This window comes from Colletotrichum navitas, assembly GCF_030913465.1.
Source record: "Colletotrichum navitas strain CBS 125086 chromosome Unknown LY79scaffold_5, whole genome shotgun sequence".
Classification (NCBI taxonomy): Eukaryota; Fungi; Ascomycota; class Sordariomycetes; order Glomerellales; family Glomerellaceae; genus Colletotrichum; species Colletotrichum navitas.
Window position 1 is genome coordinate 410,259 of NW_026850551.1, and position 12,433 is coordinate 422,691.

Below are 12,433 nucleotides of genomic sequence, written 5' to 3' on the forward strand. Positions count from 1 at the left end.
CCAACTAGCCCAACACGGGACATCATGATGAATCCTAAGTTGTATGTCCCAATCCAATATTCAGACACGGATTCTTCTAACCCTGTCCCCTCTTGGATAAGCTTCGCACATCGAAACCCCGGCACTAGACTGCTTCCAACCGCAAGGGTCTGTGGGTGCGCCCCCCGGCCATCGACTTTTGCTCCAACGGACCAGCAACCAGCAGGGCACGTGCAAGACAACGCGGACTACCGACGTCAAGTGTCCCAGAAGGGGTAAACGAGGCCGAGGGGAAACATGTTTCCACTGCACAGCCTGCCTGCCGTGTGATGGCTCAAGTCAAGACTGTTACCGGTGACAACGTGGGCGCTTGCTTTTGTAGGCCCCTTCTCCGATATGCCAGCGCCTGGGTGGGCGGCGTTTCGCGACGTACGACTTGCAGGACGCCTTCGTCTCGAAGCCCAAAGCCTCCAGAGATTCTGCATGTCGCAGATCGCATACTAACGCAAGCATGGATACCTGTAAGTATGGCTCAGCCTAGTCTCGCCATTCAAAGGTGCAGATTCTCCCAAGACTGACGCTTGGATGCGGTGTCTTTTTCACTCTGGAATACCCTCTTGTCAGAGATGTCGATGAATAAGGACAATAGGGAGAAGAAAAGACGTTGAAACGTGGGGAGGCGACGTGCTGTCATCTAGACTCCTCCTCCAAAGCCATTCCATCCTTGAGACGAACGTCCACCACTCACCATCGTTCTGCCTTCGAGAAACACTGCAAAGCCAGACGGTCCGGCGAAAGAGGCCACTCAGAGCTCTCGTCTCACCTCTCTACCCCATTGCCACCAAACCGACTGAAACCTCGCATCCGCTTCCTCCCCCCTTCCAGTCCGTGCCGGAACATCCAAAGGCCAGCGCACCCTTCGCCGACGCTAGCGACAAGCAGCAAAAGTTGAGACGAACAAGGCCTCGCGTGCGCGATGATAAGAATTACAGACCCCGGGTTCACGAGGACCGCCGAGCAGGAATGCAGCGTCGACTGTTCCCTTCTCGGTGGCTCCTGTTGCTCGACGTCTTTCTCTTCTTTCGGCGCATGAGCACTGCCTGCCAAGCGTCGAGATACAACCTTCTCGAGCTGTAGCAGCTCCTTCGCACCACCGCGGCCGCAGCTCTGTCGCCCTGCGAACGGCTACGGTATCGCGCCTCGCCAGAATGGCGGCGGTTGTGCCCATTGGGTACCCAGTTCGTGGATCCCCTCTCTCCCCCTTCCACCCTGGCCTTCATGAGAGCTGACATCCCGCCTCCTTTCCCCCTCTTTTCAGCAACCAGTATACGACTATGGCCCCCCTTACGCACCTCAGGTGGCGGCGCCGGGCCTCATCCCGACAATCCCCATCGACGTGCCAGTGTGCATCATCTTGATTATCTTCTTCCTCGCCGCCGCCGGAATTAACCTGGTCATCTTTGTCCGCAACCTCGGCTGCAACCACAAGTTCCTCTTCTCGAGCGTCCTCGTCGGCTTCTGCTTGACGCGCATCATCGCACTCTCCCTTCGCATCGCCTGGGCTACCCAGCCGTGGAACGTCCGGCTCAACATTGCGGGGAGCGTCTTCGCCTCCGCCGGCATCGTCCTCCTCTACGCCATCACCCTTATCTTCGCCCACCGCCTCCTCTGTGGCCTCCACCCCAACATCGGCTGGATTCCTGCCGTCGTGTACTTCTTTTACTTTTGCTGCTTCCTTCTCATCGTCTGCCTCATCTGCGCCATCAGCTCCTTCATCGCCGGCTTCTACACCCTTGTCCCCCAGGAACTCCACGACTGCCACCTCGTCCAGCTCTTTGCCTCCACTGTCTTCGCCATCATCGCCTTGCTCCCCATCCCCATCGCCCTTTTCGCCGCCTTTTACCCTGGCCTCCGCTGTCCCGAGCCTTTTGGCTACGGCTCCCTCACTGCCAAAATCGTCATTGTCCTCACCGCTGCTACCCTCCTGGCCATTGGCGCCATCTATATCTGCGCCGCCAACTACGCCGTCCGTCCCGTCTGGTTTCCCGGCTGGTGGCAGTACAAGGTCTGCTACTACATCTTCCTCTACGCCCTCGAGCTCCTCGTCGTCTTGCTCTACACCCTCTCGCGATTCGACCTCCGCTTCCACATCCCCGACGGCGCCTGCAAGGCTGGTGACTTCGTCAAGGGCCAGCACGCCTACAAGCGCGTCAGCGGCCTCACCTTCCGCGCGAGTCTTGACGAGAGAATCACCGTTCAAGACGAGGACCGTAAGCGACACGGCTCGTCCCTCACAGAATACTTCACGCCCAGCGGTAACCTGGATCGCCATCATCACTATCACCACCATCATCATCGCCATCACCGTCGTCATCATCATCATCATCCTCCTCCTCCTCCTTCTCGTCATACCCGAGGTAGTTACCTGCCTAGGACTGACTACTTCTCGCGGGCCAGCTATCTGTCCAGCATTGGGGGTGGAACCCGCTCTTTGCGAAGCAGTCGCTCCGGAGAGATCAGCAACGAGATCAATATTGATATCAACGGGGGAAGGGACGTTAGGGTAACTAGGCAGGTTGTTCGGCAGCGCGTGTATGAGAAGAATTCGAGGGGGAGGCCAACGCATGGACGGCTGAGTATAGACAAGAAACGGAGTCGTAAGCGTCGACATCACCATAAGTGATGATAGAACGCGGGTGGGCCTTATTTGATCGATCCTCGAATACATAATGATTGAAAAACCTGCTACTGGCCTTATGATTATTTGACATGAACAGGAACAGGGTTGCTGAGCAACGGCATTGGAATGTCGAGTTACCCTGCAGGTACCTAGAACACGGGAAATGGAACATAAGCTTGCCATTAGCATCGACACTCTCTCTGCAGCTGGCGGTCTATGATGAGTATCTAACGCGATGACAGGAAAGAGTTCAGAACACCCTAGGACTCGTCTTCGGACGATTGGAGGGGCTCGTGCTCGCGCTCGAGCTTCCTGGGCTATTCTGTCCCTATCTATCATAACGCTCAACCGGAATCTCTCTTTCTTGGGAGTACATTGGTTTTCCTGGCTTTGGCAGTAATCTGACAAGATTAGACTCCCAAGCACCAATGCAAGTTGAGCATGCGCCGCCCCAGTATCTTTCGCATCTCGTCCACAGAGAGCATCCAGAATGCTCTGAAGCAGGCGGTAAGGGTATTGAATAGATGTATCAGAGGAAGTAATCGGGCGTGCGTCTCGAGACCATCGGCTCACCAGCTCTCGGGCAAGGGTCGAATTGTAGGCTAGGTATGGTCAGCACCCATTTCTTGTTAGCAACGCATGGATTTATGGGCACTTACAACGTGTACTTGAGATGTTCGTCGATTTCCATGATCGCCGCCTGGTTACCGCATCTGTAGCAGTAGTTGGGTGCTGTTCGCGTTAGTAATCGTTGGGCATATCACCAGGTCCAGGAAGAGCTCACCAGAGAAGATGGTAACAACATTTCTGTCTTGCGACCAATTATAGCCCTCCATCACGAGCTGATGAGCACGTGCAATAAGCGTGAGACCGTTGTTATGGTTGAACGCCTCAGAGATGTCCTGGCCGAAGGTGTAGCCGGCACCACGGGGCGAGATTCCCCAGCCGCAGCGGTCATCGGGGTCGGACCAGAGCAGGTCACACATGGGACCCTCGTGGGGCACCTCTTGGATTCTGTCGAGCGCTCTGATGTTGTCAAGGGTATCGATACTAGGGGACAAGCCGCCGTGCAAGCAGAAAATCTGATTGTCGATGAGGGCAGTAAGGGGGAGGTAGTCGAAGAGATCGGTGAAATACTTCCACACGTTAGCGTTGCCATATTTCCGGAGGCACTCGTCATAAAAGCCATAGACTTGGGTGATCTGGCGGGACTCGTGGTTGCCACGGAGGATGGTGATGCGCTGCGGATATCGGATCTTGAGGGCGACGAGCAGAGTCACAGTCTCGACGGAATAGTAGCCTCGGTCGACGTAGTCACCTGGTACGAGTGAGAATCTATTCACAAGGGCGCGAGCTTATCGCGGGAACAACATACCCATGAAGAGGTAGTTGGTGTCTGGGTTGGGACCGCCAATTTTGAACAACTCCATAAGATCGTGAAATTGACCGTGGATATCACCGCACACTGTCACCGGGCATTTCTGCAGGAAGGGGGTTAGCGCGAATCACTTTTCCGACTATCGGGGAAACATACGACTGGTTGTACGTTGGACTCGTCCTGCAAGACTTCTCGCGCCTGTTGATCGATGTTAGAAAAGCATCCCTGGCGATCACGCGAGAGAGGGGTGGTTCGAGATGAGGGGGCGATAAAGGCGATTGGCAACAATGACGATAGCCGGTGTCTGCGCATCGCGATCCCCATCACGACTCAGAAAGGAGAGTACTGACCTTCTCGCAGAGTCTCTGAACGTCGGCCTCAACGAGTTGCTTGCAACTCATGAGGCTCTCGATCCAGCCATCTAGGGTCGGGATCGTGGTGGGCTCAAGATTCTGGGCGGAGGGCAGATCGGTGGGGACGCGGCCGACATCCTCCATGTTCGTATCCATGTTAAAAGTCGTCTAATGGGTTGAAATGTCAGGGTTGGAGATAGAGCACCCGGTCACAGATGGCGGGAGGGTGGAATGCAAAGTACGGCAGCGTTGTCGTCGTCGTCGTAGTCGAGGTTGGTGAGGATGACGTTTATGTTTTCAGCGGCCGGTCGCGGTATTCAGGTTAGCACAGCACCCCAATCCTAGCGTGGGGCTGGCGGCAAATCGTCAAAGGCGGTCAGAGCTTTGTCCAAGGCCAAATGGTAGAGAGAATTGCAATCGAGTATCCGGCGGCAAGGATAGAAACACGAGGGTGGAGGCGTTCGCAAGTGTATGAGATGGGGAGAGATTATGTTCACTGTTGCTTTACGTGTGCGCGGATCAGAAAGGCGTCGATGTTGGGCATGCAGGGGATTTTTGCGATGTGGAAGGTGGTGCCGGTGCGGTGTTCTGCCTGCTCTGCTTTGCTCAGCTGGTTACAGTAGCCATTAGCTAGACTAGGTTAGGGTGGGCAGGAGCGAGGAGGGGGCACCGTGGACTACGTAGCTAGGTACCTAGGTAGGCACGGCACAAGCCAAACGGAACCGGTAGGCTGGAGGAGATATTGCCTTGAATGTCAACCAGGGCCTGCGACTGGACTGGACTCGCTTAACCCGATACGCTGCACTGAGGCAAGAGCTCGTCTCGTAGTGTGCCCCCACTTGTTGCATCGACCCCGGCATAAGGATACTCCTGCATTAGACCTCCTTCTCTAGAAGATCTCACTTGCTTCACCTATGTAGGTAGCTTGACGTGCTCTTAAACTACTTTCACCTCATCGACGTGCTTCAATCATTCTGCATTGGTTCTCTAATTCGATTTTGTTTCCATTTCTATATTGGGACCGCTGTCAGCCCGTAGTCTCCGTGTTCATCCGTTTTAATCAAGTAATAAACGCCGTCGCAGGTAAACAGTGACAAACCAGAGCCCTTCCGTGAGTCTACCTAAAAGGTTACTGTATGCCTGACCTTCACCCAACGCAACTCGCAAGATTTGGCCCAATCAGTCGTTTTCAATTACCATGACCATAATCTTATCTACCATTAACCCGTATAGTGGTTGGTTTGGATCATCCGCGTGCCTCAACGACTTGCAGACACTCTGGCACTTGCATTTACGACAGCCCGAGGCCGACTGGACTGGTGACTCCCGACGGCTGGTCCAGGTCCCGTCCGACAAGAGTGCGGAAATCCAGCTGCACCTCGTTCAACATCTTTGCGTGCTCGTGTGCTCGCTCCATGCAGTCAGTCCATACCTTGCCGCCGCGCTCAGTACCACTGAGCTGACGGGCAAGGATGCCGTTGAAGGTCTCCACCTCTTCCTTGGCCCATTTGACGCAGGCACTCATCATGGGCGGGGGAAAGCATGCGTGAAAGCAGCTCACGGTGTTACGAATGAGTGAGAAGTAAACAAACGAGACTTCCCAGATGTACTGGTGCAAGTTACCCTGGAAGATGCATTGCCTAAATACGAGGTTAGCTATCGGTTCCAGGTAAGCGGTCATTGTCCCATCTTACCTCGACCTCTTCTGGATGATGTTGTGCCTTGCTAGCAGATAAGCCTCACGAGCCCTGTCCTCGTAGCCCAGTCTGGCTAACCAGCTGATGTTTCGCTTGTTCTTCGTAGGCGCAGTGTGCGTCGTTTCCAGCTCGCGAATGATCATGCCCGCCAACTTAGCGCACCGCTCTTCGACCTTGAAGCTGATAAAGTCCTGCGCCACCGCGTTATTCTTCAGGCCCCGGGCGAGGCTCTTGAGTTTCTCGACGCGGCCAACGGCCGGCTCGAAGCTCTGTAGCGCAATGTCGATGTCAAGCTCGTCCATCTGGCTTTCTACCCATCGTAGGTTCTGCTGCTTTCCATCGACTTCGATGAGCATATCCTTGATATCGGATAGCGTCTCCAGCAGCTCTGTTTTCTGAAGCAGTCCCGGGTCCCGGGAGGCAAAGTAGTTGATGGTCTCCTTGGCCTTGTTGTTCGCCTCCAGCTCCGATTGTCTCTCCTTGCGCAACTCCTCCACCGCCTTGCGGATGTTCAGAAGTAGGCTGTTCTTCTCCATGTCATCGGACTTTTCAGTCCGGTAAATGACGGATTCTTGGCCGACACCTCTAACCATGATAGCGTCCGCTAGCTTGTTCCTGGTTGTAGAATTATCGCTCGACCCTGCCATGTCGACCACTTCGATGTCGAGCAGTGGCCAGCACCTGTCGGCAACCAGCTTGACGAGGGGGCCTTGTGCCTCACGTGAAGGCACATCCGCCTTCCTCTTCTTGCGAGAGGCAATGAGCAGGTGGTCGCTCAAGAGGAATATTTGCATCGCTCGGCGGGACTTGTAAGTGGCGTTGTCCAGCTCGATCCATGCGCCCGCATTTTGAATAACGTGGCGACGGGCAGAGTTGGGCAGGAACTTCTGGGACCCCTCAACGTTCTTGTAAAGTGCCTGCATCTGCGAGTTCCACAGAGCGCTTCGATCGGCGACCGAGCTCCGCCTGTCCCGTTTGCTCAAGCCCGTCGTGAGCTCTCCGCCAAGGTCAGATGACTCAATGTTCCCATTGTTCGACGCCTGTCGCAGCGTCGTCGTGTTGACCTTGAGATCGGTCATGAGGTTTTTTAGCGCCCGCATCTCGCCCTTGAGCTTCTCAGCTTCCTTGCTGATCTTGATGAACTGAGTGCGGTTCTGCAAGACGTTTTGCTGCAGATCTGCATTGGCCCGGCTTTTGAGGCTGCGCAGGCTTTCCTCGAACTCGCGGATCTGGTCCTCCGATGCATCACTGAGCAAGTTGGCGACATCTTTTCAGGAGTTAGTCATTTGAAAGCGAGGCAGGCATTGGTCAGCCGAGCACTCACATTGATCTGGCGCCAAGTCGGGATCTCGCAATGCCTTGATATCAACGACTGGAGCGGGGGCGGAGTCACCCCCACGGCTCGGAGGTGGGCGTGCTGCTCTGCGCTGGCGGGATTCGTACTTATCGAGAGATGGCATGGCCGGTACCGGCGGGTTGTTCACATCGAAGTCGTTCGGCAGATTATTAAACCGCGTCGAATATCGTCGCTTCACCAAGTCCGAGGTCTGTGTATCGAGCTGTCAGCTCCTGAAGCCTCAATGCCGCACTCCATCAGCACCATCTTTGGGAGAGTGCTCACCTTTCCTCCTCCAGCTTGAGGTGGCGGCCGAAGCCTTGGCTGAACTGGAGGAGGGCCAGCATCGGCCGCTGGCCTCGAGTCGGGGGGCCGTACAGGGCCTGATCCATCTTGCAGAATGGGTTCCGAGATCTGTCGCGGTGCACTAATCTGCGGGCGAGCCTTTCGCTTGCCGCTCCGGAGGGAGATCTTGCTCCGCTCCCGATCCTCCGACATGTTGGGCAATTGAGTTGATGTGAAGCGCGGAGGTGCTGTTATCGAGAGGCGCTAAGTACGCATATAGCTCAGGTCGCTGCGATGTAGAAAGGACGAGGACAAAGCCCCCTCGTGGTGTTGCAAGTCGGGTCAGGTCGATATCGTTTCATGCACTCTGCCGTCTAAAGCTGCGTGCTGTGGTGGCCGTTGAGAAGACGGGGACCCTGCACATTGGAGTACCTAGGTAGGTATCCGTAGTGTCTAGGTAGGTTGGTACGGATAGTACTCGGACCTGAACGAAGGCAGTTGACTGGGACGTACCGCGGCACTCATCACACTACGTAACCTACTCCCTCTCTCCAGTGGATAACAGATCCGAGTGCATGTGGATTATTCGGTGATTCGTTACACCCACTTGTACTGGCCCGTGCCCCCTAGACCCACCTATGGCGGCTGCTACTTGGCAGCCAAAGAACGCGACCTGGGAGCAATAGCGCAGAGGCTAAAAAAATTGGTAGAGGAAGCTCCATCGATTCCCGATAGAGCTTCTTTCCTTAGATATTCACTCCGTCAACGAAACTTCGCCAGTTGTCTCCCCCGGCTCTCCGATCATCCCCAAACTTTCGAAGCGCAGTATATCTCACCCCGAGCGCATCTCTCTGCAAGCTTCCTCGATTCATCAGCTCCCCATTGCTGCAATTCCAGAGCCAAACTCTCGTCCGCAAAACCCCCCCCGAAAATCTCCAAAAAAAATGTCCCAGACGTCGACGATAGTGACGGCATCAGTCGCCGCCGCCGTTACCGGCTTGGTTGGTGAGTCTGCCTCGATACCTCTACGCATCCAGCGACCGGGTCACGGCTCTGCCGATGTTTGAAAGCCATCGAAGCATTGGCGCCATGGAGCTCTCTTGCTAACCCCATCCCCCCGAAAAAGCCTACGCCGCCTACTTCGACTACCAGCGCCGCAACAAGGCCGAGTTCCGAAGAGAACTGCGCAGGAACGAGCGCAAACAGCACAAAGCCGAGAAAGAAACGGCCCAGCAGGAGACTATTCGCCAGCGGCAAGCGTTAAAGCAGGCCGTTGACGACGCCAAGGACGAGGGTTTCCCTACCGACGTCGAGCAGAAGGAGACCTACTTCCTTCAGCAGGTCTCTGAGGGAGAGACTCTCTCCGCAGACCGTCAGTCCAACCTCTCCCGGAAAGGTTCCACAAAAGCAACAATGGTATCATTTGCTGACAGTAGTGACGATACAGCCACCCGCGCTGTTGACGCTGCGCTTGCGTTCTACAAGGGTCTGAAGGTCTACCCCACGCCCCAAGACCTGATTAGCATCTACGACAAGACTGTTCCCAAGGTAAGGATGACAAGTACTGCCATATTTTGGCTGTTTTGTGCTGTTTGTCGCTGACTGTTTCCCAGCCCGTCCTCGACGTCCTCGCCGAGATGATCGCTTACGACGATAGTCTCGAGATTGGGGAGTACCAAGGCGGCATCAACGCCGACTTCAGCAACTTGCCCACCGTCGGCCTAGACTAAACGAACCTCCTTTTCGACGTAGCAACTCTCCATCATAACGAGGTCCCCTCCACTCTCTCACTTTTCCTATACCGGAAATCCCTCTCCGGCGCACCGACTAAGAACATGCAGCTACTCCATCAAGTGGCGTGATGCTGCGAATCCCAATTATCCATCCGTAATCCCTGGCCTACTGAGAAAAGAACGAGAAAGAGGGAGGAATTATGACTTTTCAATGTACAATACCTGGCCGGCTGGGCTGTTTTGATAGAAGTTTTTGTAAGAGGAAACCACGTGTATATTGACGATCCAGACATGGACGAATTAGGCAAGAAGGAAAGCCTATGAAATTCCATGATTTCATATTGTCTTGTCCCAAAAATACCGTGGCTGGCCCGAACCTCTTGTCTGTGCTCATTACCCCTAATTGATCACCTTTCAATCTTCCTACCTTTTCTATCCACTCTCTCGTCCCGGGGGTCGAAACCGCCGTTACCCCAGGTAGCCCACTCGGGTGTCGCCTCGCCCATGTAGTCCTCCGGCCTCCAGTCACCATCCGGGCCGCGCTCTTCCAGCAGCTCGAAAAAGCGCTGGTAGTCGATGCGCGGGTGCCACTTGCCATCGACATAGAAACGTTCACTTGCAAGCAGGACACAGCAACTGTGGGCATGTTCCGCCGCGATGCCGTACCCAAGACCCTTCTCGTTGAGCCTCTTCTCTAGCGCCTTGACGAATTCCGCTACTTCCCAATAGAAGGGGACGTTGGACATACTCAGGCCAGCGTTGGACGCCGTCGAGGTACCGCAGTACGTGACGCCCTTGACCTCGACGAAGCAAGGCAGACCCTTCTCCACGAGCTGAGCGTAGCCCTCGACCGCGTCGTCGACATTGAAGCCTTTGACCAGGGTCAGGCGGAAGACGGTACGATGCTTGAAGCGCTTCTCCCTTAGGATATCGAGACACCGCTGGAAGCGCTCCCAGAAGTCCCGGTGCAGGGGGCGGTCGATCTTGCGTAGGGACTCCTTATCGGAGGCGTCGATGGAGACGTACAGCTGCGTCACGGCCTTGAGGGCGGCAAGCTGATCCGGGTGCTGGGCGTTGCAGACAAGGAAAGAGGAGATTCGCTCGGCGTGGAGCATGCCGAGGAACTCGTTGATGTAAGGGTAAAAGATGGGCTCGCCGACGAGGGAGAGGGCGCAGTGCCGGATGCGCATGGCTTCAGCAAACCTCTCGGCGCGAACACCGGGAACTCCTCGGAGCATCTTGATCTTGCTGTAGTGATTGGCCTTTACACCGTCGAAGATAAGTTCTGGAGGATCGACAACCCAGCGCCAGGTCGTGCCGACGGGATTTGTGCCGTGGCGCCAGCAGAAGACGCACTTGTTAGAGCACGAAAGCGAAGGCGTCGTCTCCATGCACTGGTGCGAATTGATGCCGTAGAAGGAATACTTGTAGCAAGAGCCGCGGCCGCGGAGAGCCGACTTGGTCCAGCGGCAGATCTTGACGCCTGAGTGTGAGCCTACAATGGAGTAGCCCTGCTTTGTGAGTGATGCGTAGGTGGGTGAGTTCTTGGGCACCATCTCCTTAACCGAGGATGTGGGCGTCTTCTTCTGCGCTGTCTTGCCGTACGTCGTGAAGTCAACGGCGATGGGTGCCGCCACCGTGCGGCTTTTTGTGTCCGCGTCCGGGTTTGAGCTCTTCATAATTCGGCCCAGGTCCTCGACGTCATCAATGTTCTTGCGGTTCTTCAGCTTCTCGGGCTTAGCCTCCGAGTCCTCAATGAGAACTTCATCATCATCCTCTTCCGCGGATTCATCGTCACTCTCCTCCGGGGCGCCACTTCCGGGAAGACCCTCGCCCAAGCTGCCCGTCTTAGCCAGCATGCCGAGTACGTCAACGACGCCCTCGGACCATTCGGATAACCGCTCGGTGTAGTCCCTCTTCGTATCACCCATACCTACGGGGAAAGCTCTCTTCCGGCCTGTCAACTTGGCCATCCACTTGTCGACCTCCTTGGCCTGGAAACAGAAACCGTCATCCTCCGTCGGCCAACTCTCTCTGTCACCAAAGCCAAAAACGGAGTATCCAAGGAGCGAAGACAGTGGGGCAGTATCAATGCGGAAGTCATGGTGAGTCTCCTGAAGGTGTTCTAGAAAAGTGTCGTTGATCGTGTCGATGTTGTAGCTCGGCAGCAGGAAGAGGTAGAAGAGCTCGGCAGGATCCTCCTCCGACTTGGGCGGGGTGATGAAATAGTCGTCAAAGTCAACCTCGGCAAGATCGAGGACCTCGGGCGTGGCGAAAAAGCAGTTGGTGTCTGTGGCCACTTTCTGCAGCTCTTTTTCGAGGCGTTCTGCGTATTCCTTTGCAATCTTAGACGTGTTTGCGGTGATGCTTGAGAAGAAGACTAGAGGCTTTATCTTGGGGACCAGGGCCTCCCCTTTCGACGAGTCCGAAGAGGCTCGCTTGACTAGACCCCCCTTTATCCTCTTGGGTCCGTTCGATTTCTGCGCTTTCGGCTCGGCGGTAGGGCTCGGCGGACTGGGTTCACCATTCGTCGTCGCCTCCTTCTTTTGGTCTACAAGCTTGGTCGCAGACTCTTCCCTATTATAGACCTTGGGACTCGCCTTCAATTCTCCCTTCTCCTCGGTGCTGTGTAGATAGAAACGTAGAACGAGCAAACCGAAAGCCGCAAGCAGAATCACGGGAATACGAACTTGCTGCCATGCATCGTGGGCGTCTGTACAAAAGGAGTATAAGCACAAGGGACGTCAAACCCGTTGGCAGTCACGCGAGAGGGAATGCAGCTCACTGTTCAGCATGTCCTTGAACCCCGCAGGTTCCAGGTAGGACGCCATCGTAGGGTCAATGGAGAGGCGCTTTGCTCGAGTCCGAGCTGTTGCGCGGGTGCTGTGTCACTTCAGAAAGTCTGAAAAGGCTGGTGTCCTTCCAGGTCTTGTCTGGGTGGTGGCGGGGTTCGACCAGTGGGTGCAACTACAATTACAATTGTTATTCAAAC

The 12,433-nt window shown here is 55.4% G+C and overlaps 5 protein-coding genes across 5 annotated transcripts; 2 read left to right on the top strand and 3 right to left on the bottom strand.

Moving 5' to 3' along the window:
• Positions 1-1,187: 1,187 nt before the first annotated feature.
• LY79DRAFT_666057 (uncharacterized protein) lies at positions 1,188-2,517 on the top strand (the record flags this gene model as incomplete). Its single annotated transcript, XM_060563159.1, has 4 exons — positions 1,188-1,217; positions 1,298-2,249; positions 2,293-2,396; positions 2,437-2,517. The coding sequence occupies 4 exons, from the start codon at positions 1,188-1,190 to the stop codon at positions 2,515-2,517; spliced, it is 1,167 nt and encodes a 388-aa protein (XP_060418992.1).
• Positions 2,518-3,188: 671 nt separating this feature from the next.
• On the bottom strand, positions 3,189-4,546 carry LY79DRAFT_506459 (serine/threonine-protein phosphatase PP2A catalytic subunit; the record flags this gene model as incomplete). Its single annotated transcript, XM_060553722.1, has 6 exons — positions 3,189-3,261; positions 3,319-3,391; positions 3,444-3,977; positions 4,035-4,140; positions 4,194-4,235; positions 4,388-4,546. 6 exons carry the CDS (start codon positions 4,544-4,546, stop codon positions 3,189-3,191), a joined length of 987 nt encoding a protein of 328 aa, XP_060418993.1.
• Positions 4,547-5,331: 785 nt separating this feature from the next.
• On the bottom strand, positions 5,332-8,257 carry LY79DRAFT_538716 (Cullin repeat-like-containing domain protein). Its single transcript, XM_060556768.1, has 4 exons — positions 7,709-8,257; positions 7,412-7,634; positions 6,085-7,354; positions 5,332-6,030 (listed from the first exon to the last, which is right to left on the bottom strand). Exons 1-4 carry the CDS (start codon positions 7,919-7,921, stop codon positions 5,682-5,684), a joined length of 2,055 nt encoding a protein of 684 aa, XP_060418994.1. The 5' UTR covers positions 7,922-8,257; the 3' UTR covers positions 5,332-5,681.
• Positions 8,258-8,401: 144 nt separating this feature from the next.
• On the top strand, positions 8,402-9,643 carry LY79DRAFT_284963 (MAS20 protein import receptor). Its single transcript, XM_060552151.1, has 4 exons — positions 8,402-8,713; positions 8,835-9,080; positions 9,156-9,256; positions 9,322-9,643. Exons 1-4 carry the CDS (start codon positions 8,653-8,655, stop codon positions 9,436-9,438), a joined length of 525 nt encoding a protein of 174 aa, XP_060418995.1. The 5' UTR covers positions 8,402-8,652; the 3' UTR covers positions 9,439-9,643.
• A 205-nt stretch (positions 9,644-9,848) lies between these two features.
• Positions 9,849-12,272, bottom strand: LY79DRAFT_506748 (wyosine base formation; the record flags this gene model as incomplete). Its single annotated transcript, XM_060553752.1, has 2 exons — positions 9,849-12,154; positions 12,227-12,272. The coding sequence occupies 2 exons, from the start codon at positions 12,270-12,272 to the stop codon at positions 9,849-9,851; spliced, it is 2,352 nt and encodes a 783-aa protein (XP_060418996.1).
• Positions 12,273-12,433: the final 161 nt, after the last annotated feature.

Bases quoted from the DNA above. Each gene is read 5' to 3' on its own strand.
- LY79DRAFT_538716 (XM_060556768.1), bottom strand. From the start codon at position 7,921: ATGTCGGAGGATCGGGAGCGGAGCAAGATCTCCCTCCGGAGCGGCAAG. The intron at 7,635-7,708 runs GTGAGCACTCTC...CTCGATACACAG, and splicing joins CTCAAGCTGGAGGAGGAAAG to ACCTCGGACTTGGTGAAGCG. The intron at 7,355-7,411 runs GTGAGTGCTCGG...ACTCCTGAAAAG, and splicing joins CGACTTGGCGCCAGATCAAT to ATGTCGCCAACTTGCTCAGT.
- LY79DRAFT_284963 (XM_060552151.1), top strand. From the start codon at position 8,653: ATGTCCCAGACGTCGACGATAGTGACGGCATCAGTCGCCGCCGCCGTT. The intron at 8,714-8,834 runs GTGAGTCTGCCT...CCCCCGAAAAAG, and splicing joins CGCCGTTACCGGCTTGGTTG to CCTACGCCGCCTACTTCGAC. The intron at 9,081-9,155 runs GTCAGTCCAACC...GTGACGATACAG, and splicing joins AGAGACTCTCTCCGCAGACC to CCACCCGCGCTGTTGACGCT.